Source organism: Lissotriton helveticus, chromosome 2_1 (assembly GCF_964261635.1).
Source record: "Lissotriton helveticus chromosome 2_1, aLisHel1.1, whole genome shotgun sequence".
NCBI classification, from domain to species: Eukaryota; Metazoa; Chordata; class Amphibia; order Caudata; family Salamandridae; genus Lissotriton; species Lissotriton helveticus.
Genome location: NC_136059.1, coordinates 1,590,333,376 through 1,590,359,894, shown reverse-complemented (window position 1 = coordinate 1,590,359,894; position 26,519 = coordinate 1,590,333,376). Strand labels below are relative to the sequence as shown.

Sequence of the window (26,519 nt, the reverse complement as noted above, 5' to 3'; positions counted from 1 at the left end):
GTTATTTCAAGGTAATGCAGGGCAGCGCATTTCGCGTTTTGTGTTACCATGCAGCAGGGAGGCATTCCATGGATGGAGTGTGGGCATTTCCACACAGCTACTGATGGATTTTGGCCCATTCCCTGATTTACCAAGAGATTTAAATCTGGGAATGAGTCATAATGGTTCGCCTTCCAGACACAGGCGTAACAAGGAGAAATATATTTCTCCTTGTTTTTTCTTTATCTATGTGTGGTGCTTTCCGCATTTAAGGATCGTTTTTGTGCACAAATGTGTCTCTTCCTGCACAAAAACAACCATGGTGCAAGGGTGTCTGTGTTGATGCTAGGCACCTCACAGTGCGTCTGGGCAAGGAGACATCAAAAATGTGCAGCATCTCTATAAATTTGGCAATTTCTGATGTCTCGCCTTCATGAAACGGAGCACATCAAGTTGCCTTGCTGCATTGCGTGAAATTTTATTAAATCTGACCCCTCATGTTCATTGAGTAGAATCTCTAGAGATAAAATACAGTGGCATAAGGAAACCTAAGGGGGCCAACCTGCAGACTACATGGGGGGGGGGCCATACTGGTTTCAGTCTGGGATCTAAGGCCAGGGCCACCCATGCACAGTGCCGCAGGGGGGCTCCCTGGAGCTCAGGGGCCCTCCCACACTGTGGGGGCTGCAGCAGCTATTGTTACACCACTGATAAAATATATCCTTCAAACATGCTCTGAGTAATGTGGTGAAAAGCAACTCCCTTTATTAGACACATTGTGACAACTGACATTCCTGGCACAAATTCATTAAGCTATAAAATCTGAAGACAAAACAATACAAATTGAGCTAAACTTTAGCTAATTATCCAGACCACAATAATAATCAATATCCTCCTGACTACTTTGGCATTTGATGGCCGTTATCTTGAAATAATTAGACATTCGAAATTCATAGCAAACTGTTTAGGCGCTAACAAGATTGTTAACACGAAAATTGCTTATATTACTCTAATTTTCTGCATGCTGCAAGACCAGGAATTGACAATAATCACTTGATTATTTTTCATTCTTCCTTTTAATTTAACAAGCTTGGAGCAGTTTTATAAAAACCAAGGGGCATATATTAGCAAGCAGGGCGTTAGAAATTATCGCCGTTTTAGCGGCAGAAAACTGCTGCTAAAGCGACGATAATGGACTTGATAATATGGCCTTGTGAATTCCAATAGAAACCCATGTTGTGGTGTGATCATTTTAATGCCCTGCTTGATAATATGCCCTCAAGTATGGTCATTGGTGAAACAACATATTTCCTTCCCAGAGTACGCAGGTGAATTGTTTGCCGTGGTCACCCTTAATTATATATATTACAAAGCTTTGTTTTTTGCTTTATGTTTTTACCTGTGCAAATCTCACACAGCCTAGAGAAAGTTCAATAAATCATCTGACTCACATAAACTGAGTTACAACATGGTCATTGAAGTGCAATAAACGCAATAAAAGATATTAAGTACAATCTAAGAAGAAAAGATAATTTTTTCAGTTCTTCTTCTACTTTACAATTGAATTGTTCCTCCAATAATTTCTCCTACCTCGCCTGTCTTTTACTCTTACCTCCAGTGCTTAATTTGAGCTGGTGGTTTCCTATGCTCGGCACCAGCACTTAATTGTCAGCACGGCACTTCGCCACTTATGACAGTCTACCACATGGTGGCGCTGTCTATCTAATTTAGAAATGGGCACAGCAACAGTTGGTTATTAATTCAATATACATTTAAAACTACTAATATCTACCGCCAAGCTATTCTTATAGCTTCACCGGTCTGGAATAATCTGAATTATCACACATGTAAGAGTGTGCTGGTCAGAAGTGGTGTTTCATTGGTGGCGCTGACAGAGTCAATGTGCTAAAGCTACAGTGGCCTCCTGATGAGGTCTCTTGCACTTATTTTGCTTTTTACAAATTAAGCACTGCTTATCTCCTCTTCCCTATCGCTTTTAATGCCTTACCTTGTAAAATTATTTTCCAGGGTAAAAGTAACAAAATTGATTGTGCTGCTAAGGAAGTAGAGGAGATAATGCAGACAATGGAAGATAATCTATTAGAAATAAATATTTAAATGCATTCTGCTTTAAGGTGTTCTAAGGGAAAGGTAGTTTGCAAATATTTAGTGAATATCTTTTCTATGATCATTGCCCAAAAAGGGATGTATGACATTACAACGCATGCTTTTACCACGCATGCTTTTACATCGCGGTTTTTACAATGCATACCATTACAACGCATAGCGCTTTGGGGTGCTGGATAGTGAATAGTTTAATTTACTATTCCAACTCCAGTCCCCGTGGACACTAGGGAAGGTGTTGGATAGTAAATTAAATATATTCTCTATCCTAGAGCGCCCCCCAGCGCAATGCGTTGTAATGGTTTGCGTTGTAAAAGTTGCGATGTAAAAGCACTGCGTGGTAAAAGTTGTGTTGTAAAGGATGTTTCCCCCCAAAAAGAGTTTGCTGAGGCATGCATTATTATTATGAACATTTTGACTGGAAACAACTGAAGGCAGTGGTCATTGAATACATTACATCAGTCAGAGGCCTGGGATTTAGATGCCTAGCTACCACCAGTGCCTTCCAGAAAAAATGATGAACACCTTATCTCATAATGAGTGCTGCAACCAATCTCAGCAACAAGCTCTTTTGGTCCCTGAAGAACCCGAACTTTTTGAAAAGGAAATCTCACCTACTTTACTGTGGCATGCTTCATCATAGGTAACTTACCTGTTGTTCTGGAAAGTTAGTACAGCCAGGGCAGACTCAACAACCTCATCAAGGGAGTTACGAATAAAGTAATAATGGATAGAAGAAGGGATTCTGAGTTACACAATTACCTTGAGAGAAACCCAAAGATATGTGTTTTATTAGTGTAGGGTATTATGGTACCCCAAATAAAATGGAAAAATCTAAATTAAAGAAGAGGAATTTCTAACGAGTAGCATGGCTCATACATCCTCATTGCTTGTCAACATATTTCAGCCTGTAGTATTGCCTATAGCAGTCAAAGGTCTTCACCAAGGCTAAGTTAGATCCCTACCTAGGCTCAGATTTACTAAGGGCTAACGTTGACTTTGCATCGCGCAAGGGGACACATGGGCAACTCTAGTCCTTAAGTGAGATTTACTATGTCATGCAGAGACTCCTTGTGTGACTCTGCGCGGTATGGTACATCTGGAGTAAAGCAAGGCAGCACAATTTACTCTGTCCAGGGAAGGCATTCCATGGGTGTAGCGTGGGTGTTCTCATGCATCCGCCCATGGTTTTTGGCACATTCCCAGATTTACTAACAATAGTAAACCTGGGAATATGTCAAAATGCTGTGCCTTCTTAGCAAAGGTGTAACCAGGGGAAAAATATTTACTTCTCCTTGTTTTTTCTTCTTTCTATGTGTGCTGCATTCTGTCTCTTCCTGTATAAAAACAATCAAGCCTGCAACACAGGCACACTTGCACCGTGCTGCGTTGGAACTTGGCAGCCACTAGTGCCTCAGCACAGAGAGAGAGAGAGAGAGAGAGAGAGAGAGAGAGAGAGAAAGAGCAGACATGCACCATATCATAGTAGATATGGCGCATCGCTGCCCTCTCCGTTTGGCGCAGCACAGCAAGTCGTTTTGCTGCACTGCGCTGCCTCAAATGTTAGTAAATCTGAGTTACTACATGTGCTCATACATACAGTGCCCAATTAGGAAGCAATTTTTTATCAGACCTCACTTGGTCATAAGGGCTATCATGTTGTATTGCCCGTAATATTGTCAGATATTGTATTGATAGGGAGGTTGTGTGACAATGTATTCCTTTTTTTATCTCACTCTCCTGGATGGATCATCATTGATAAAGGCCACCCATAGTTTTTAAGATCCAATTGGCATTTCTTCAAAGCAGCAAGAACCTAGAACTTTGGCGGACTATCACTAATCCAAACCCCACCGACTCATCGCCACATGCTATCGAGAAGGAAAAAGAAACATGGTACCATGTAATTTCAGTCAAATCAGTGGTGTGGAGATGTAGGAACCAAGATTAAAAACAAGTACATATTCAGGATTTCATCTTTTTGTCAACATTTTTGTGTAACCTAACGTAAGATATGAATTTTTTTTCCAAGAAACAACAAATATTGTACTCTGTCTTAATTGTGAAAGTGAGAAATACTTACTGGACGACAGGATGGCGGAAGGTCTCATAACTTTCCTCAGTATCGTAGATGCCAGACACCCGTACATAAAATAGTAAGTAGATTAGGAGGGGGCCAGAGTACTCAGACAGAAAAACCTAGAAAGCAAAAACCACAATAAGGTAGACTGTAGATTAATAAACAGTTTAGGATCAAGAGTGCAGAATTTTGTAGTTCATGAAATTAGGAACTTTTATGGAAAGTTTATAATAAAAACACATACGAATTTAGACATACTTCCAGAGAATCTGTCCAGTACTCATCATTACTTACCATTAAAAAGTCCTTCAGACGTAGCGCAAAACTGTCAGTGCTAAAGCCACTCTTAGTAAACCTAGGGGTTGGAGAATAATTCTGCTCCGCTGGCGGAGTTCACAGAGTTTTGCCCACTCCACGCGGAGTTCCACAAAACTCTGTGAAATGACGCAGATCGGAGTATTTCCTCACGCGCCACTTGCCAACATTAAATTGGCGACATGAGCGAGAGAAAAATCGCGTGCTAGACCTCCACCTTGCGAGATTTCTCAGTTTGGGTGGTCGCAGCAGGACATGACCGCTTGCATTGAGAAATCTGCTGTTCGTGTTGAGGAAGCTGCCGCTTGAGGAGAACATCTACTCGAGAAGCAGAACAAAGCTGTGCCCTTTTGCATTACATGTAGTGCACTGGGTGCTGATTTTACAGCACTGGACAAACTCCTATTGCCAAAAATCAGAGCGTGCAGTGGGACATACCAAACTCTGCCGCTTGCCGAACTCCGCAGAGAGCAGCAGAGTTTTTGCAGCACTTTGCGAACTCCACCCAGGCCTAATTAAATCTAGGCCTCAATTTGTCCACCTATTCCCTGAACCAGGTTGAGGCTTTCAGATGTTTCTCTTGTTCTCAGACTTGAAAAACAGGGATGAGGGTTCTCTCTCTCACGTCACCTACCCATTGGCTTTCAGTGTCAGGTTGGGCAAAAACATGGTCTCAAAGACAGGATTACCTCTATCTTGCAGTGCTCATGTTGTTATAAATGCTTACAGAGATAATTAGGGATGTAAATAATACTCTTTCCTTTTTATGGTATTTGTTGTGTGTCTCAATGTGCGAAGGCAGTCCCGTTCAGCAGTTCACAACCGAGTCGTCTTTGGTGTATGTCCTTGGCCCTCCATACCAAGTTGTACCCTTTCCATATGCGTTTGGTCCTGCATGCTTATTGGTGAGTGTGAATGAGTGCCTGCTCGTGTTGCAATATGTGTGTGTGGAAGGATGTTTCTGCATTTGTTGTTGTAACCTGCATGTGTACCTGTTGTGTGTCTCTGTTGGCATGCACGCAATAAAGGAGACCTCCAGGTTAGTTCAATGCTTGCTTTGTGACGGAACTCGTTTACTTTGAACATGCTGAACATTGAAATACTTAAACTTCCAAAAATAATATAAAGACTTCCAGCTCTTTGGACAATGCTTTCTGTAACTTCTTCTCCAAAAATGTTAGCTCTAGTACAGATATTCACCTCAGAAAGTGCTCAGAATCAGAAGTGGCCGCTTGTTCTGGGAAGTGGTGGGGTGGGGGGAGATGGGGACACAAAAAAAGACAATTAAAAAATAAAGTTGCACTTACCTGCTCTGACGGCTGCCACCTCCTCCCAATCCTCTCATCCTTGTCATGAACCTGGTGCACACTGCACAGGCTCCCAGCTGCTCACATGCTGGGAATGCTATTCCCAGTATGTGAGCAGCGCTGGGATTGGTCTGAGTACCTCGGTTCAGTGCTCAGCCATAGACTGGGAGCCTGTGTTAGTTTCTCCACCCAGCTGTAGAACACAGCTAGGTGGAGAAAGGTGTGCATGATGATTTAGCCAGCCCTCTGGGGCCCGCCAGACCGTATTTAGCAGTGACCACTACTCCCCCGTCCTCCCTTGTGCTGCAGTCGCAATGTAAACTGTGGCTTTTGCCGCTCATCCCTCGCCTCGGCTGGCAGGACTCAAAATAAAATTATAATAAAATGTTTTATTATCATTTCAATTATGTCCTTGCCTCTGCTGGCTTTCAGCAGGGGGGTGACGTTCCTCCACCATAACGGAGGAGCTGCCACTGCTCAGAATTATGCCATCCCACAATTAGCCCTTGGTGATAGAAACTACTGCTTCTCAAGAGGTTTATTCCTCAAAGTTTGGTTCCTTACCAAGTTCTTTTCACAACAGATCTTAAGTTTTATACTGCCCCTAAATGTTCATTCATTGGCCTTTGTCCTAACCATACATAATTAAAAGTAATGTTTCATGCACATCTATAGTCTAATATGTAGTCTAAAATATCAGGGTTTGGATGCTAAGGTACAATAAATTCATCCTGCACAGTCATTCTATATCCATGATAGGAGGGGAAATACTGGTGAAAGACGAATCCTCGCGCAATAGCCCCCTTAGAGACTTGTGTCGCTTTGAGCCTAGATCCTATCTCATAATGTCTAAAGGCAGCGGGAGATGGTCCATTGGAGCTGAGAGGCCACACCCCTCCACCTTTTGCCGCTCATGAACAGTGCCTGTAATGCTGAAAAAAGGTCAGCCTGACAGACACTGTTCATTTTCAGGTCAGGCAGCCAGGAGCCCGACATGCGCTATGCGCAGGCTCCTGTCTGCTTGAGCTGAACTTTGCTGGGCTGAGGAAGTCACAGCTCCTGTGGGTGTGACGTCCTCGCCTCAGCAAAGGTCCCTGATGCCCTCCCCTCAGTGACAAAGGGTAGCATCACGGATTGCCTCACACCTTGGCTCTTCAGTTTTAGGCCCTGAAGTGCCCAGGGTCGAGTGTCAATTAGTGACACTTCATCACAGAGTGTGGTGGGGTCAGCAGTCTCACTGACCCCATCTCACTCTGTGATGACGTTTGGAATGCTGCCTTCTATCATTGGCTGACAGCCAATGAGGGAAGGCAGCAGTCACAAGTCTCCTGGAACCTCAGAGACAGAGCTGGCTGCAGGTAAGTGTTTGTTTTTCTTTTAGATTAATGTTTGGTGCATGCGTGTGTGTATGAATGTTGGGTGAAGAGTGTTGTGAATAGATGTGTTTGTGTGGGTGTGTGTGTGTGCATTGCTGTGAGTGTTATGTGTATGTGTGCCTGCAAGTGTGTCCCGTCTGCCCCCTCCCTCCAAAACTTACCGGCCGCCACTGTCTAAAGGTGAAAACAGTGCTAAGGGTTGGAACTTTGGGACCTAAATATATTCAATACAAATGATTTTGCAATGTGAAAAAAATTTACTCTGGTGAATATAATCAAGGAATATTAGCAACCTGCTCAGTAGGGCAGACGTTGGGAAATTCAAAACTTTACCACAATTTTGAATGAGCACATACAAAGAAAGCCAAGCTCAACATTGAGCTACACAGAATACAACAGGCAGCACGCAGTGATTTGATCTACTTTTCTTCAATTAATACTAATAAACACATATGTGATAATAAATACATTGCATTTCGAATGAAAGGTTCTCAGCCTAAAAGATAAAAATGTTACACCTATAATTTAACTGTCTGCAAATATACATGGAAAACACATATAAGTATGTCAGAACCCCTTTCAGACAGCATGGGTAACTGGGCCCAACAATGGAGGTGAGTCCTTTTACCCCTGTTGTCCCAAGGACTGACCCATAATGGGCCCTGAGTAACTGGCCCAAGTGCCCCTTCAGCACTTGAGTCTCAATGATAGTGTGGGTGGAGCAGTCGAGTGCTTCCTGTGGGGAAGTAGGGACAAGGAATACACCAGCTCAAGACTCAAAATAAATCCAGCAACCACAATACATGTATGCCAACCTGGATACTGGTTAAATTAGTATTTTATGTACAGACACAAAATGTAATATGACACACACAAGTAATACACTGAGCAATCCTAAGGTCGGCTCTCTATTGTTGTCTAGACACAGTTCTGAGTCTCACCTCCTGTCTACTGGTCATGGTCATTCTCCATTCATAATAGACAACATTGAGGTTAAGCCGCACTATGAGTCAGAGGGATCACTGAAATAATATCGACTACCAAAATATCGACTACCCAAAATATCGAGCAAAAAATATCTACAACCAAAATATCGAGTTTGTATGTACAAACAGGTAAGTACAAAAATATTGAGTACAAAATATCGTTTACAAAAATATAGTTGTAAAAAATATCGACTTTAATAAAAACAATGTTTAATGACATTAATATAAAAAATTAATTACTAAAATATAATTAACAATACTTAAAATAACTTTTAATAATTAAATAATTATTGAAAGTAAAAAAATAATATTTTTTAATCATATTTCTTAAAACATATATATATATAGTAACAAAATTTTATTAAATAATAGCCAATATTATTAACATACAAATACAAAAGAGTAAAAATTACTATTCCCACGGCAAAGAGTGCAACAGTGGATATATGACGTTACAACGCAACTTTTACAACGCACTACCATTACAACGTAAGTATTGGTAAGTATATAATAATTTTTTTAATTTAAATTATTTAAAAATATTTAAATATAATTTAATTTAATTTCATTTCATTAAATTAAATTAATGTAAATTTAATTTTACTTTATTTTTACACTGTACCCCTGTACCCCTGTACCCCAAAACTGACCCTGAACCCTAAAAAAACCCTTTACCCAAAAACCCAAAACTGACCCTGAACCCTAAAAATACCCCTTTACCCAAAAACCAAAAACTGACCCTAAACCCTAAAAATACCCCTTTACCCAAAAACCCAAAACTGACCCTGAACCCTAAAAATACCCCTTTACCCAAAAACTAAAAACTGACCCTGAACCCTAAAAATACCCCTTTACCCAAAAACTAAAAACTGACCCTGAACCCTAAAAATACCCCTTTACCCAAAAACTAAAAACTGACCCTGAACCCTAAAAATACCCCTTTAATTTAACATAATTAGGAATTAATCAATTAAATTACATTAATTACCAATTACATTTTAATTAATTAACAAATATTATTTAATTACCAATTAATTAAATATTACTACCAATTAATACATTTACATATTTAATAAATAATAATTAAATTACTTCCCACCCTATTCCCCTATAAACCCACAACCCGCTACAGGAAATACATTATTTTAATTTACATAATTAGCAATTAATAAATTAAATTAAATTAATTACCAATTAAATTTTAAATAATTAACATATATTATTTAATTACCAATTAATTAATTATCACTACCAATTAATAAATTTACATATTTAATTAATTATAATTAAATTACTTCCCACCCTATTCCCCTATAAACCCACAACCCGCTACAGAATAAAATTACACAACAATTTTAAAAAAATCATTAATTAAAAATAATTATAACATAAAATGACACTTTTCACACATATTATAACATAAAAACACTATAAATAATTACATATTTTATAAAAAACGATATTTTTTACTTTCTATATTATTTACAGTCGATATTACTTCACTTACCTTAAAAACGATATTTTGGCTGTCGATATTCTGTCCTGTCGATATTTTCTCCAAACGATATTTAAAACTTGATATTCTGTCCAAACGATATTTTGGAGTCGATATTATGTCTGTGCACCGAGTCAGAGTAACAGAAGTCCTGCTATGGCTTTATGAAAGTCAAAGTGTTCCAGTGCATCAGAGCTGAAAGGCAGAGCAACTTCATCCAGGACCCTAGGGACTTTCAGGTGGGCGATTAGTCGTATCGGCTCCCACTACTATCCCCTCTGCTTCCGACCCCTAAGTCGAGCCTTCAAGCACACGGGTCAAGACACACAGGTGGTTGTGATCAACAATGGTCTCTGTAATGGTACTATCTTTTAACAGACGGTTAAAAAAAGTCAACGCCCTTGCTCTACAGGGCAACAGTATCCTGCTTTGCAAACTAGGGTCACCTACTTGTGGCAGCACATGGACGCCGCCCGATGGATGCAGCAGTCTACATGGCAGCTCCCCCCTAGCATGGAGGGTCGTCCACTTTGTTCAGTACTAGGGTGACTTCTCAAATGGTGCTACAGCAGTTACATTTGAGATGGTTCTCTCTGGTGTGTGGGGCTGCTAACTTACATCCTCACAGTAGTGGATGACCAGATTAATGCAACATCGATTTTGAATCATTGCTGCCCCCTCTGGCATATGAGGTCATCAACCTAACTCAGCACATGAGCGGAAGGCCTAATCAATGCAACCATGAATACCTTCAATATTGTTATCACACAAAATGCCAATACTGCCAAATAACTTCAACATACTATTTTGTTTCCTGCATCTGAATTTAAACTGAATGCAACGGAGACTTTTATCATTGAGTTAATCCATATAGATTTGCATTTTATTTGCAAATATTCCTCTTTTTCATATTTTTCAAAAGTTTTTTTGTTTACAAAACATTTTCTTGAAGCACATTACAAACAAAACGAAACATAAACATTAATTGTGAAAAACTTTACTTTCATACTTCATTCATACTGGGGGACATGATCCATCATACTCAACAAACACTCAGCCAATTGTCAGTCTAAAAGGTCATACAATTTTTACAATTTATATACACTTTGTTTTATGAAGCCATGTATTCTCATTCGTAATTTGACTCTCTAATTTCAGAGAAAATGCATTCAAATATCTTGTGGCTTCCACGTATAAAACGTGATCTGTAAGGGTCTACGCGTTTCGAACTCCTAAATTCTGGAGTTCTTGTCAGGACCGTAGGCTGTGAATGACAAACAGGGGACCTGTGTTAATGTGGGTTCTATAAAAACTGCTTTTAGTTCAACACCCACTTCTTTGTCTCTTACCTCTCTAAGTTGCAGCTAGTTGTGCCTCAGTATTTTCATCATAATCCGCGAAGCGGGACCACCTATATAACATGTATATGAACTTTGTTTAATCCGATAATATTATGCACCTCTCAGTGTCAAGGAAACATGCGTGAAGTCATACTCACTGTTTAAAATGTATCTTGTTTTTCTGGTTCTGAAAAAGATTATAGATCAGCTGTTAGCGCTACTTTCAATTGGTTTTGGACTCGCGCTACTCTCAATTGGTTGTCGACTGGCTGGTGGAGCTGTGGGAATTCTTACCGGTTATTTAGTTTGTGCTCGCCGTCAAAATCAATTTCTGTGTGGCGATCGGCGGGCGGATCACAGCGCGTCTGTGAAATCAAATGGGGATGTCTCAGTGTTGTTGTGCTCAGTTTGGGTGGCGTTTCATGAACTCCTTGGAGTATCTATTGGCACATACCTTAGTTCCACGGTGTATTCCACTGGGGTCCCGTCTCTCGGTGTGAAAGCCGACTTGGGGAATATGTTTACTTCCTAATTGAAGGTCACATGGTGCTCCTCTGTTTCATGGCGGCCATCTTAGCCTAGTCATTCGATGCAAGTTGGTTCTGTGATATGATGTATGTATCATTTTTTAGTTAGCTGGTCTTTGGGGATGGTCATATAATTATCATGTAATTCCAAGAATGTGGTCCCACGGTTGTGATCATTTCGCGAGAAGTGCACTCTATAAAGCTTCAATTTTTTGAGTGGGGATGTTGTGCCTATGGGGCTTTATTTGAGGAAGTTATCTGTCATAATGGTTAATGATTAAAGTTTAAATATTTCTGAAAGTTCATTTAATCCATCAATCGCTGTATTGAATCTGACGATCATTGAAGCCTCTGTTTTAGACAGCTTTGCATCTATATCGCCCCCTCTGGGGTCTTGTTCCACTTTTGTTATAATTGTCCATCGCAAGTCTTTTTCTTCATGGTTGTTTGATTGCCAATGATTGACTAAAGGGGCATTTGGTACTTTCCGCTTTATCCTGGATTTATGTTGTTGGATTCTGGCGCGCACCTCTTGGTTTGTTTTGCCGATGTACAGGAGGTTACATGGACACTTTATGCCATAAATAACGCATTTTGTCTTACAATTTGTAAATGACTCGTGTTTCCATGATATTCCACTGTGTGTGAAAATCGGTCCTTCTTCTGTCGAATCGCAGCAATTGCATCCTCCACATTTATGGTGTCCTATGATAGGAGAGAGGCCCATCATACTTCTCAAATTGGTAGATGGTTTCATAGGGAGTGCCGCTCTTACTAATTTGTTGGCCAGATTTGATTCTTTTTTTAAGGCGAATAGTGGCGGTTTTTCCAGTTCTTTGCACAGATTTTTAACTAGGTGCCAGTTGTTATTTACTGCTTTCTTTAGAAGATTTGAATTTGGACAGAAGGTGGTTACTAGGACTATTCGGTCCAGTTTCTTTTTAGTCTTTTTGGCCAATAGATGTTCTCGAGGTGTCCACCATGCTCTTTTTTTAGAGCGGCGCAACAATTTTTTAGGGTATCCTCGTTCGATTAGGTTGCTAGTGAGTTTGTCTGCATGTTTCTCGTATTCTTGTCTGTCTTGGCAATTTCTCCTAATCCTCAGGTACTGCCCATATGGCAAATTCTCCTTGAGGCTGCGGGGGTGGTTGCTTTTAAAATGCAACAGTCTGTTCCGATCGGTTTCTTTTTTGTGTAGAGTGGTTTTCAATTCTCCTTCGTCCGAAGGATATATCTCCACATCCAAGAATGGAATTTTCTTTTTTGAGTATACGAGGCTGAACTTGATTTCTTGTGTTCTATTATTGAGCCATTGGTTGAACATTTTTAATTCCTCTTCAGGGCCAGACCATACAAAGAACACGTCGTCAATAAAACGGCTCCAATAATTTATTGCATGTTTGAAAGGGTTATCTTGGTAGATGAATTTGTCTTCATAGATGGACATGAATAGTACAGCTAATTCCGGGGCGAAGGGACAGCCCATCGCCACTCCGCCTATTTGTAGATAGAAATCACCATCAAACAAGAAGTAGTTGTTTTTTAAAGCAAATTTCGCCAACTTTAGGATGAAATTTGTTGGAACTTGTTCTGGTTTGTCTCGTGTTTCTAGGTAATATTTTAGAACCTGTAATCCTTCGTCTTGGGGTATTTGGGTTTACAAAGAAGTTATATCCATTGTAACCAGCCAGTCATTTTTGTCATTGAATTTCACATCCTGTAATTTATTAATAAAATCCGTTGTGTCTCGGATGTAAGATTTTACATCAGGGATGAAAGGCTTCAAGAAGAAGTCCACGAATTTGGAGATTGGTTCCATCAAGGACTCACAACCGGATACTATTGGTCGTCCGGGAGGGGAGTTGGCATCTTTATGTACTTTTGGTAGTACATAGAAAAGCGGAATTCTTGGATGTTTAATTCTTAGGTATTCAAATTCTTTCTTACCAAGGAAACCATTTTCAAAGGCTTCATCAATGATAGAGTATAACTGTTGTTTTAACTCCATTGTAGGGTCTTTTTTTAGTTTGCGATAACAATTGGTGTCATTTAGTTGTTTTTTGACTTCGTCGATGTATAGTTGGCGGTCCCATATGACAATTGAGCCCCCTTTATCTGCTTGTTTAATTATTACGGATGTGTCCTTTGCTAGATTTGTTAGTGCTATGGATTCCGATTTTGTGGTGTTATACTTCACCCACTTGGTCTTTTTCTCCATTTCTCCAATTGCTGAGAGTATAGTTCTTTCGAAGGTTAACACTTCCTTGGGTGTTTTGAAATTTGGGGGACAGAATGTAGATTTTTGTGCAATCCAGTGATTTCCATATTGGTATTGGTGGGGTTCTCGGAGAAATAGGTTTTTAGTCTGATTTTGCGAAAAAACTCTATGGTTTCGGTTTTTAATTTTACAAAATCAGTCTTTTTTGATGGAACAAAGGTGAGTCCCTTTTGTAGTATGTTTTCTTCTTCCTTTGTCAGGACTTTATTGGAAATGTTGAAAATTAATGATGGCGTCAGTTTTTGTAGTTCTGGCGTCGTGTTGACATCTCCCAGGGTTGAGTATATCTCGGTTTGCCTCTTTGTTTTGTTTGGCCTCTCCCTAAAAAAGAAGGAGGACCCTGTTGATTTTGTTGAAAGGAGCCTCTTCTGTTATTTGTTCTTCTTGGCTCTGTGTTATCTCCTTCACTATTACTACTTGATGAGGAAGTGTCGGAGAAGGTGAGATATTTTTGGGACGATCTTCCTTGGTTATCTTGTAGGAATCTTCGGGAGTCTGGCCGTGAGTAAAAATCCTGTTGGAGATAAGGGTACACCTTTTCTATATTGAAGTTCTTTTGGTCTTTTTTGAATTGATTTGTTTTTTGATTGACGGTGTAGTCTTTGAATTCACTAATTTCTTTTTCAACTTTTTCCAAAAGTCCTTTGGCGTCTGATATAAGATCGTTAGTGGTAATACTTAGTTGTAATTTCTCAATTTCTTCCAATTGGGCTTTGGATAATCTTTGGGCCGTTTCAATTGTCAGGACCATCAGGTCCCGGCTACATTTCGTTTCGATTAAACTATATCCCTTTTTATAGATAGGGTCCTCCGTGAAGACGACCGGTATGTTCTTTATCTGTAGGCCTCCTGGGATAGTGCCCGCTCTCAGGTGTTGGAGTAAGAAGTGACCATGTAGGTCCATCCTAATTTGTTTTTTCTTTAATCTTAGGAGTTTATCCGTTTCATTTTGATTTTGTGCAGGTACACTTAAAGCGGCTGAAGCAAAGAGGGGTGGATCCGCTAGCAGTTTTTTTATATGGTCTTCGCTGTACGCAAAGGTTTCATTTTCTGACATACTTTTCTGTGCTCACTCGCTCAATCACACTCTGACGTTCTTTCCACAATAAACAAATAAACCGACGCAGGACAATGGGTCCCTGATTCTCCACTGAGAATAATCAATTCGTAAGTGCCAAGTTGCCTAACTTCTCGCGAAGGGGCTACCACACAAGCAACTGCCTGCTATCACAATATGTAATCACCACTGGGTATGGGTTCCCACGCAGTAAGGCCAAACCCTGCCTTAGCAATTGTTATCACACAAAATGCCAATACTGCCAAATAACTTCAACATACTATTTTGTATACTATTTTGTTTCCCGCATCTGAATTTAAACTGAATGCAACGGAGACTTTTATCATTGAGTTAATCCATATAGATTTGCATTTTATTTGCAAATATTCCTCTTTTTCATATTTTTCAAACTTTTTTTGTTTACAAAACATTTTCTTGAAGCACATTACAAACAAAACGAAACATAAACATTAATTGTGAAAAACTTTATTTTCATACTTCATTCATACTGGGGGACATGATCCATCATACTCAACAAACACTCAGCCAATTGTCAGTCTAAAAGGTCATACAATTTTTACAATTTATATACACTTTGTTTTATGAAGCCATAGATTCTCATTCGTAATTTGACTCTCTAATTTCAGAGAAAATGCATTCAAATATCTTGTGGCTTCCACGTATAAAACGTGATCTGTAAGGGTCTACGCGTTTCGAACTCCTAAATTCTGGAGTTCTCGTCAGGACCGTAGGCTGTGAATGACAAACAGGGGACCTGTGTTAATGTGGGTTCTATAAAAACTGCTTTTAGTTCAACACCCACTTCTTTGTCTCTTACCTCTCTAAGTTGCAGCTAGTTGTGCCTCAGTATTTTCATCATAATCCGCGAAGCGGGACCACCTATATAACATGTATATGAACTTTGTTTAATCCGATAATATTATGCACCTCTCAGTGTCAAGGAAACATGCGTGAAGTCATACTCACTGTCACTCGCCCGCCGATCGCCACACAGAAATTGATTTTGACGGCGAGCACAAACTAAATAACCGGTAAGAATTCCCACAGCTCCACCAGCCAGTCGACAACCAATTGAGAGTAGCGCGACTCCAAAACCAATTGAAAGTAGCGCTAACAGCTGATCTATAATCTTTTTCAGAACCAGAAAAACAAGATACATTTTTATGACTTCACGCATGTTTCCTTGACACTGAGAGGTGCATAATATTATCGGATTAAACAAAGTTCATATACATGTTATATAGGTGGTCCCGCTTCGCGGATTATGATGAAAATACTGAGGCACAACTAGCTGCAACTTAGAGAGGTAAGAGACAAAGAAGTGGGTGTTGAACTAAAAGCAGTTTTTATAGAACCCACATTAACACAGGTCCCCTGTTTGTCATTCACAGCCTACGGTCCTGACGAGAACTCCAGAATTTAGGAGTTCGAAACGCGTAGACCCTTACAGATCACGTTTTATACGTGGAAGCCACAAGATATTTGAATGCATTTTCTCTGAAATTAGAGAGTCAAATTACGAATGAGAATCTATGGCTTCATAAAACAAAGTGTATATAAATTGTAAAAATTGTATGACCTTTTAGACTGACAATTGGCTGAGTGTTTGTTGAGTATGATGGATCATGTCCCCCAGTATGAATGAAGTATGAAAGTAAAGTTTTTCACAATTAATGTTTATGTTTCGTTTTGTTTGTAATGTGCTTCAAGAAAATGTTTTGTAAACAAAAAAACGTTTGAAAAATATGAAAAAGAGGAATATTTGCAAATAAAATGCAAATCTATATGGATTAACTCAATGATAAAAGTCTCCGTTGCATTCAGTTTAAATTCAGATGCAGGAAACAAAATAGTATACAAAACAGTATGTTGAAGTTATTTGGCAGTATTGGCATTTTGTGTGATAACAATAGTTAAGGCAGGGTTTGGCCTTACTGCGTGGGAACCCATACCCAGTGGTGATTACATATTGTGATAGCAGGCAGTTGCTTGTGTGGTAGCCCCTTCGCGAGAAGTTAGGCAACTTGGCACTTACGAATTGATTATTCTCAGTGGAGAATCAGGGACCCATTGTCCTGCGTCGGTTTATTTGTTTATTGTGGAAAGAACGTCAGAGTGTGATTGAGCGAGTGAGCACAGAAAAGTATGTCAGAAAATGAAACCTTTGCGTACAGCGAAGACCATATAAAAAAACTGCTAGCGGATCCACCCCTCTTTGCTTCAGCCGCTTTAAGTGTACCTGCACAAAATCAAAATGAAACGGATAAACTCCTAAGATTAAAGAAAAAACAAATTAGGACGGACCTACATGGTCACTTCTTACTCCAACACCTGAGAGCGGGCACTATCCCAGGAGGCCTACAGATAAAGAACATACCGGTCGTCTTCACGGAGGACCCTATCTATAAAAAGGGATATAGTTTCATCGAAACGAAATGTAGCCGGGACCTGATGGTCCTGACAATTGAAACGGCCCAAAGATTATCCAAAGCCCAATTGGAAGAAATTGAGAAATTACAACTAAGTATTACCACTAACGATCTTATATCAGACGCCAAAGGACTTTTGGAAAAAGTTGAAAAAGAAATTAGTGAATTCAAAGACTACACCGTCAATCAAAAAACAAATCAATTCGAAAAAGACCAAAAGAACTTCAATATAGAAAAGGTGTACCCTTATCTCCAACAGGATTTTTACTCACGGCCAGACTCCCGAAGATACCTACAAGATAACCAAGGAAGATCGTCCCAAAAATATCTCACCTTCTCCGACACTTCCTCATCAAGTAGTAATAGTGAAGGAGATAACACAGAGCCAAGAAGAACAAATAACAGAAGAGGCTCCTTTCAACAAAATCAACAGGGTCCTCCTTCTTTTTTAGGGAGAGGCCAAACAAAACAAAGAGGCAAACCGAGATATACTCAACCCTGGGAGATGTCAACACGACGCCAGAACTACAAAAACTGACGCCATCATTAATTTTCAACATTTCCAATAAAGTCCTGACAAAGGAAGAAGAAAACATACTACAAAAGGGACTCACCTTTGTTCCATCAAAAAAGACTGATTTTGTAAAATTAAAAACCGAAACCATAGAGTTTTTTCGCAAAATCAGACTAAAAACCTATTTCTCCGAGAACCCCACCAATACCAATATGGAAATCACTGGATTGCACAAAAAATCTACATTCTGTCCCCCAAATTTCAAAACACCCAAGGAAGTGTTAACCTTCGAAAGAACTATACTCTCAGCAATTGGAGAAATGGAGAAAAAGACCAAGTGGGTCAAGTATAACACCACAAAATCGGAATCCATAGCACTAACAAATCTAGCAAAGGACACATCCGTAATAATTAAACAAGCAGATAAAGGGGGCTCAATTGTCATATGGGACCGCCAACTATACATCGACGAAGTCATAAAACAACTAAATGACACCAATTGTTATCGCAAACTAAAAAAAGACCCTACAATGGAGTTAAAACAACAGTTATACTCTATCATTGATGAAGCCTTTGAAAATGGTTTCCTTGGTAAGAAAGAATTTGAATACCTAAGAATTAAACATCCAAGAATTCCGCTTTTCTATGTACTACCAAAAGTACATAAAGATGCCAACTCCCCTCCCGGACGACCGATAGTATCCGGTTGTGAGTCCTTGATGGAACCAATCTCCAAATTCGTGGACTTCTTCTTGAAGCCTTTCATCCCTGATGTAAAATCTTACATCCGAGACACAACGGATTTTATTAATAAATTACAGGATGTGAAATTCAATGACAAAAATGACTGGCTGGTTACAATGGATATAACTTCTTTGTATACCCAAATACCCCAAGACGAAGGATTACAGGTTCTAAAATATTACCTAGAAACACGAGACAAACCAGAACAAGTTCCAACAGATTTCATCCTAAAGTTGGCGAAATTTGCTTTAAAAAACAACTACTTCTTGTTTGATGGTGATTTCTATCTACAAATAGGCGGAGTGGCGATGGGCTGTCCCTTCGCCCCGGAATTAGCTGTACTATTCATGTCCATCTATGAAGACAAATTCATCTACCAAGATAACCCTTTCAAACATGCAATAAATTATTGGAGCCGTTTTATTGACGACGTGTTCTTTGTATGGTCTGGCCCTGAAGAGGAATTAAAAATGTTCAACCAATGGCTCAATAATAGAACACAAGAAATCAAGCTCAGCCTCGTATACTCAAAAAAGAAAATTCCATTCTTGGATGTGGAGATATATCCTTCGGACGAAGGAGAATTGAAAACCACTCTACACAAAAAAGAAACCGATCGGAACAGACTGTTGCATTTTAAAAGCAACCACCCCAGCAGCCTCAAGGAGAATTTGCCATATGGGCAGTACCTGAGGATTAGGAGAAATTGCCAAGACAGACAAGAATACGAGAAACATGCAGACAAACTCACTAGCAACCTAATCGAACGCGGATACCCTAAAAAATTGTTGAGCCGCTCTAAAAAAAGAGCATGGTGGACACCTCGAGAACATCTATTGGCCAAAAAGACTAAAAAGAAACTGGACCGAATAGTCCTAGTAACCACCTTCTGTCCAAATTCAAATCTTCTAAAGAAAGCAGTAAATAACAACTGGCACCTAGTTAAAAATCTGTGCAAAGAACTGGAAAAACCGCCACTATTCGCCTTCAAAAAATAATCAAATCTGGCCAACAAATTAGTAAGAGCGGCACTCCCTATGAAACCATCTACCAATTTGAGAAGTATGATGGGCCTCCCTCCTATCATAGGACACCATAAATGTGGAGGATGCAATTGCTGCGATTCGACAGAAGAAGGACCGATTTTCACACACAGTGGAATATCATGGAAACACGAGTCATTTACAAATTGTAAGACAAAATGCGTTATTTATGGCATAAAGTGTCCATGTAACCTCCTGTACATCGGCAAAACAAACCAAGAGGTGCGCGCCAGAATCCAACAACATAAATCCAGGATAAAGCGGAAAGTACCAAATGCCCCTTTAGTCAATCATTGGCAATCAAACAACCATGAAGAAAAAGACTTGCGATGGACAATTATAACAAAAGTGGAACAAGACCCCAGAGGGGGCGATATAGATGCAAAGCTGTCTAAAACAGAGGCTTCAATGATCGTCAGATTCAATACAGCGATTGATGGATTAAATGAACTTTCAGAAATGTTTAAACTTTAATCATTAACCATTATGACAGATAACTTCCTCAAATAAAGCCCCATAGGCACAACATCCCCACTCAAAAAATTTAAGCTTTATAGAGTGCACTTCTCGCGAAATGATCACAACCGTGGGACCACATTCTTGGAATAACATGATAATTATATGACCATCCCCAAAGACCAGCTAACTAAAAAATGATACACACATCATATCACAGAACCAACTTGCATCGAATGACTAGGCTAAGATGGCCGCCATGAAACAGAGGAGCACCATGTGACCTTCAATCAGGAAGTAAACAGATTCCCCAAGTCGGCTTTCACACCGAGAGACGGGACCCCAGTGGAATACACCGTGGAACTAAGGTATGTGCCAATAGATACTCCAAGGAGTTCATGAAACGCCACCCAAACTGAGCACAACAACACTGAGACATCCCCATTTGATTTCACAGACGCGCTGTTAACCGCCCGCCGATCGCCACACAGAAATTGATTTTGACGGCGAGCACAAACTAAATAACCGGTAAGAATTCCCACAGCTCCACCAGCCAGTCGACAACCAATTGAGAGTAGCGCGAGTCCAAAACCAATTGAAAGTAGCGCTAACAGCTGATCTATAATCTTTTTCAGAACCAGAAAAACAAGATACATTTTAAACAGTGAGTATGACTTCACGCATGTTTCCTTGACACTGAGAGGTGCATAATATTATCGGATTAAACAAAGTTCATATACATGTTATATAGGTGGTCCCGCTTCGCGGATTATGATGAAAATACTGAGGCACAACTAGCTGCAACTTAGAGAGGTAAGAGACAAAGAAGTGGGTGTTGAACTAAAAGCAGTTTTTATAGAACCCACATTAACACAGGTCCCCTGTTTGTCATTCACAGCCTACGGTCCTGACGAGAACTCCAGAATTTAGGAGTTCGAAACGCGTAGACCCTTACAGATCACGTTTTATACGTGGAAGCCACAAGATATTTGAATGCATTTTCTCTGAAATTAGAGAGTCAAATTACGAATGAGAATCTATGGCTTCATAAAACAAAGTGTATATAAATTGTAAAAATTGTATGACCTTTTAGACTGACAATTGGCTGAGTGTTTGTTGAGTATGATGGATCATGTCCCCCAGTATGAATGAAGTATGAAAGTAAAGTTTTTCACAATTAATGTTTATGTTTCGTTTTGTTTGTAATGTGCTTCAAGAAAATGTTTTGTAAACAAAAAAACGTTTGAAAAATATGAAAAAGAGGAATATTTGCAAATAAAATGCAAATCTATATGGATTAACTCAATGATAAAAGTCTCCGTTGCATTCAGTTTAAATTCAGATGCAGGAAACAAAATAGTATGTTGAAGTTATTTGGCAGTATTGGCATTTTGTGTGATAACAATAGTTAAGGCAGGGTTTGGCCTTACTGCGTGGGAACCCATACCCAGTGGTGATTACATATTATGAATACCTTCAAGGCAGCCCCCACTGGCATAAGGAGTTGGCGTCTTAAATCAGCACAAGCACAGGTAGCATGATCACTGCAACAGTGGTTTTGATTCCCGTTGCCCCTTTGGCATACAGGGTTATTGACTAAAATCTGCACATAGGCGGACAGTCCTATCGATGCAACAGCAATCTTTCACACCTCACTGCACAGATCCACTCGCCTGGCTCCCCCTATGGACCTTGCTCCCCCAGGCATTCTCCGTCCTCCTAATAGGGTTTCTCTGGTTTTGCTAGGCACACAGGCAGACACTGGTGCTCCAGGTTCCAAGGCAGGTTGTCTTGAGTTCTCTCTGTTATAACCCCTCAACTGGGAGACTGGCAGATCAAGCTCCCCGGTCCTGGTCACACAAAGCCGATTTTTGTTGAGATCCACCACGTCGAGGAATGGTGACGATTGGCTGATTGACAGTTGACAACTTGGGAGCCCCAAGCTCCCCTTTTTATCATCCATTTCCATACTCAAATATGATTTAGTGTCTCAGTCTTTGAAGTTCGGGTTGAGGGCAGTATCATTTAAGTGCCCACTCCTCTGACCTGTCCTTTCGTCCAGAAAGAAGTATTTCACAGCAGGAGCAACTGCAAACCAGATAGCCCCACAACACCATGGGAGGGCCTTGAGGATCACACTAGAACATCAGCCTTCATGATATATGCTTTAGAAAAGGATACTAAAGGGTCCCAGCTCTACTCTCTACAATTCAGTTTTTAGTTCCATCTCCTTCCTGAGATGTGTTCAGGCTCCTCTGACCAGTGACGTCTTTCAGAATCAAATAGCCCTTTTGAACTGACCGAAGAAAAAAGCTCTTCCTTCTTCCAGTGTGTGTCCCACCAAGCTCCTGGGAATGTATAATCCACAAATCTGTCTGGGGTGTCTCCTCCAAATGCCTGTCCAAATATCCTGTGCTTCCAATATGAAACACACCAGCTTCCATGCATTGTGATACTCATACCCACACATACATCCCTGTGTGCATATGCACACACATGCACTGGCTTGTATTGCACCACTCGCTACACATACATCCCAGGACAAAGATGCAAGACCCCTGCATTTGCTTCCCTGTATTGCACTACTCACACACACACAAAACACATGTGCACTGTGCATCATACATTCAACCCAATGTATGCCAAAGCACACAGCAGCAGAACTTTACTTGAGCGATAAAGGTAAAAAGGCCTCTTCTCTTGATTTGCTCATTATTACTTATAAACAAGCTATGCTGCAGTGCTCATGCTACTCCTGCTAAGGGCAGTAGACATTTACCACTATGAGGGAGGACCTTTGGTGCATCTCCCAATCCATTTAAAACTGCAATCTGTGAGACAGGCCTACACCATGGCATGCATGCATAACCTGTGTTTGAACATGACCTGAAATGAGCACCAAGGTTACAAACACTGTTTCAACTGGGGCATTCAGGGCAAGGGTGCACACCCCTTACCATGAGAGGGACTTTTCCATCCCAACAAAATACCTCCTACATGAATCAGAATTGCTGCCTGGGGGAAGGTCACCTTCTGTGCCATCTTACAGACTTAAAGTAAGGTAATCGTGGGACTATGATTTTTGGGTATGTACATTGCCATTTTCGTGGTAAAACTTTATCCTACATGGGATTGAGAAACTGTGGTAAGAAAAAAAAGTTATGCTTCTTCTTTGTTTACTTAACAAACTGCTTATGGACAGATGCTAGAAAATGCATTTCTGGTTGCTGAGATATGCACCCTGCCCAAGCAGGAACCAGAGCCCTAGTCAAGGTAAGTCAGATGCTCACCATTAATTAACCTGTGCTTACCCTCTGGTAGCTTCGCACAGAGCAGGCAGGCTTAACTTAAGAGCCAATGTGTAAAGTACTTGTGCAACACTTCAAACAGTAACACAGTAAAATTACTACAACCGCAGTTAAGCATTAAAAAAAATCTGTGCAGGCTTTTCAACAAAGATACTCACACTCGGGCAGGTGTACAGGCTGGTGGAGTAGTGGTTGCATTGCTATTCAGTGCTCATGACAGTCTGGCCGGCCAGCTCAGAATATGGTGCATGGGGTTAATACAAAATAAAAAACAGACTTACCTTACGCTGCCAGCCTCCTCGGTGCACCTCTGTTCCCGGCACAGGCTCCAAGAGTCCCCATTCAATCCCAACGCTGCTCTCATGCTATATATACCAAGCATGAGAGAAGCGTGGGGATTGGCCTGAGCAGGCTGCTTCGACGCTGAGTCAGGGACAGGGAGCCTGGACCTTTTCTCCACCCGGCTGTGCAGCACAGCTGGGGTGGAGAAACCTAAGTGTGCTTGTCAGTTTGGCCAGCCTAAGATGGACGGCCAAACTGACATGCGCACTTAAGTGTACCTACAACTTCTCCTCCCCTGAGTCCCAGTCCCTGCCCTGTTAACCTGTTCCCGCACTGCTCTATACTTGCGTCGGCTGTAGACAGCGAAAAATAAAATGATAATAAAGTTGTTTTATTATCATTTAATTTTTCGTTTTCTGTCTTGCTGGAGGGGCGATGCTCATCCTCCATTGTGCAGGTGGAATGTGCCCCTTCTCCATGTCACATGGAAATATTTCTGAATGTTTTTGGTATACATTAACAATGAACTTCGGACCGGCCTGTTTTTATGACTGCTTGTGGATTGGTCCACAATCAATGTAAATTTGAATATGTTTAGCAGGTTTTGTGCCGGAAGATTGGGGGCGAGAGTGAGTTTTAGATTTTCCAAACAATGACTCTGGCATATCATGGCAAAATATATGCACGAGGAGCAGCGCTTGAGGGAGCTTAAGGGGAGAGGGGTGGAAAGGGAGTGCAGTGCGGATTGTTAGGGGTACTTAAACCACAATATTTTTTCAAATATATTTGTTAAGAACACAGCAGAGAGATAGTGTGTGTGTGTGTGCGCGCGCGTGTGTGTGTGTGTGTGTGTGTGTGTGTGTGTGTTCATGTAAAAATCGCAGATGAAATCCTAAAGACAACTCACAATACCCGTTTGGAAGCACTGGTACCCAAATAAAGTATTTACTAAACAATACATTTATTAGGACGGTGTAACAACCTAAACACACCCTCGAAGCCACGGCCCAGCTTTGGGGAACTTGGAAGTGCACACTGCACGTACATTGTTATGATTTAACTTAAGGCAAGCGAAGTGTAGCAATGAGAAATAAAAAATGAGAGCACCCACAATGTGGTTTCCCTGCGGATACAGGGTAAGCAATAAAGAGATATCCCTCAGGCTGTTCACATAGGTAGGCATAAACATTTATAAAACGCCACGTATAGCTTTAATAATACACAAAATGTTACAGAAAGTGGGAGACTTGCATGTATATGTAACCACAGGAATTCATGAATGAATATTATGTGAATTAAAAGACTTGAAATGTTAAATTGCACATAACCTTTGTAGAAGCAGTTTAGAATGGGAGCTGAGTAAACTATTCATGGTACGTTGTAGTTAATCAGACCATAATATATGTTTTCTTTGCAACTGTTTGACAGACCATATTGTCTGTTTAGATTATGCAAGTTTTAGCTTAAATAGCCAATAATCGCATGGCATTGCTCTTTAACTTTTCGACGTAAAAGACATTAATTCAATCAAACGTCAGTAAATGAAGGCAATTGATGGGATTCTTCCCAGCTTACTATGGGCAGGGTGGAACGGCCTTCATCGTGAACAGAGATTTGCAGATCTAACTCCTCCCATCCAGGAAGGTGCTAAAGGCAAATCTCTTCTGAATGTGGGTGTCTTTCCCAGTGAGACTGCTGGTAGCGCTTAGTGGCCCTTCAAGGTGTTTAGTGCTGAATAAATGATCATGATGCATAACACAGAGCCTTCAAATTAGAAAGATTCAAAGTAAAAAGCATCACAAAGGATACATTTCCCCCCATGGCCACAGAAAAAAAGAGGTCGTCTAATAACTGAGGCTGCCTAGAGACTTTATTATATTGGATGTACTTATTGCGACAGATTTGGAGTTTCCATGCTCATACTTTATGAGAAAAAATGGAACGAACTAATTAAGGGCACGTCGTAATCAATGAATGTTAATTTTTTTTCAAATAACATTTATAAAGTTCAAATGGCTCATGACAACAGCATGTGTCCTTATTTATTGGACCAAAAAGCCCCATGTTTGGGATGATTTATTAGCCGGAGGAAGACAATTGTGATGGAAAAATATATTACTGGCCCACTGGAGCAGGGATAAAAACTATTTACTTATAAATGGGGCCTATGACAGGCACAATGGAAAATGAGAAAAAGATGAGAATATATGAGCAGTAAAGGAAATCGACTTGGCATGCAAATTAACTGCTGAAGAAGAAAAGACTAGCCATATGGAAATGAGTAATCTTACAGTCAACAGAAGTGCTTAGTTTTGACACGAGAGCGCTAGAATATGAAGTCTTCTTTCCATTTCTATTGGTTGCCCACGTATTTGTGCAAATCCACTGACCAGTTGTGAACAGAGGAGGATATACTTATTGAGAGAGTTGAGTAAACGTTTGTCCGATATTAAATCACTTTGCCACTGGATTCAAGCAAGCCGGGCTGAAGACGGCTGGAATGCCAGAAACCGGTCCTCGGAAGCTTGTTTCCGGTCCAGGGAAGGCATGGCTTGGCAGTTCGGGCTGGACTGTTCCCATAAGGCACAGGGTCAGACTGATTTGCATATAGCCATGTCTGAACTGGGGTGGCAGAGTGGGCTAAAGAACGGTGATGGATCAAACCCAGATCTTTTGACTGGGTGTGAGTGTTTGATTGGTTCTGATGCTCCGTCCATCACCACCCCCTTTTGTACCGATATTAAAAGACAGCACATTCATTATAGCCCCTGGAAATGACTCCCTTCTCTATGGCAGTGCAATTCACACTACAGAGGCCACACTTGAGTGAAAACCTAGTGCAAAGGAGGAGAACTTAA

At 40.4% G+C, this 26,519-nt stretch overlaps 1 protein-coding gene across 3 annotated transcripts in view; it reads right to left on the bottom strand.

Moving 5' to 3' along the window:
* Window positions 1-26,519, bottom strand: part of TECRL (trans-2,3-enoyl-CoA reductase like) — a 769,360-nt gene that overhangs the window by 370,445 nt on the left and 372,396 nt on the right. For all 3 annotated transcript variants that reach the window (XM_078677590.1, XM_078677589.1, XM_078677588.1), the window contains exon 5: window positions 4,187-4,302. In XM_078677590.1, the coding sequence (XP_078533716.1) occupies window positions 4,187-4,302 (116 nt within the window). The remainder of the gene's footprint in view (window positions 1-4,186; window positions 4,303-26,519) is intronic.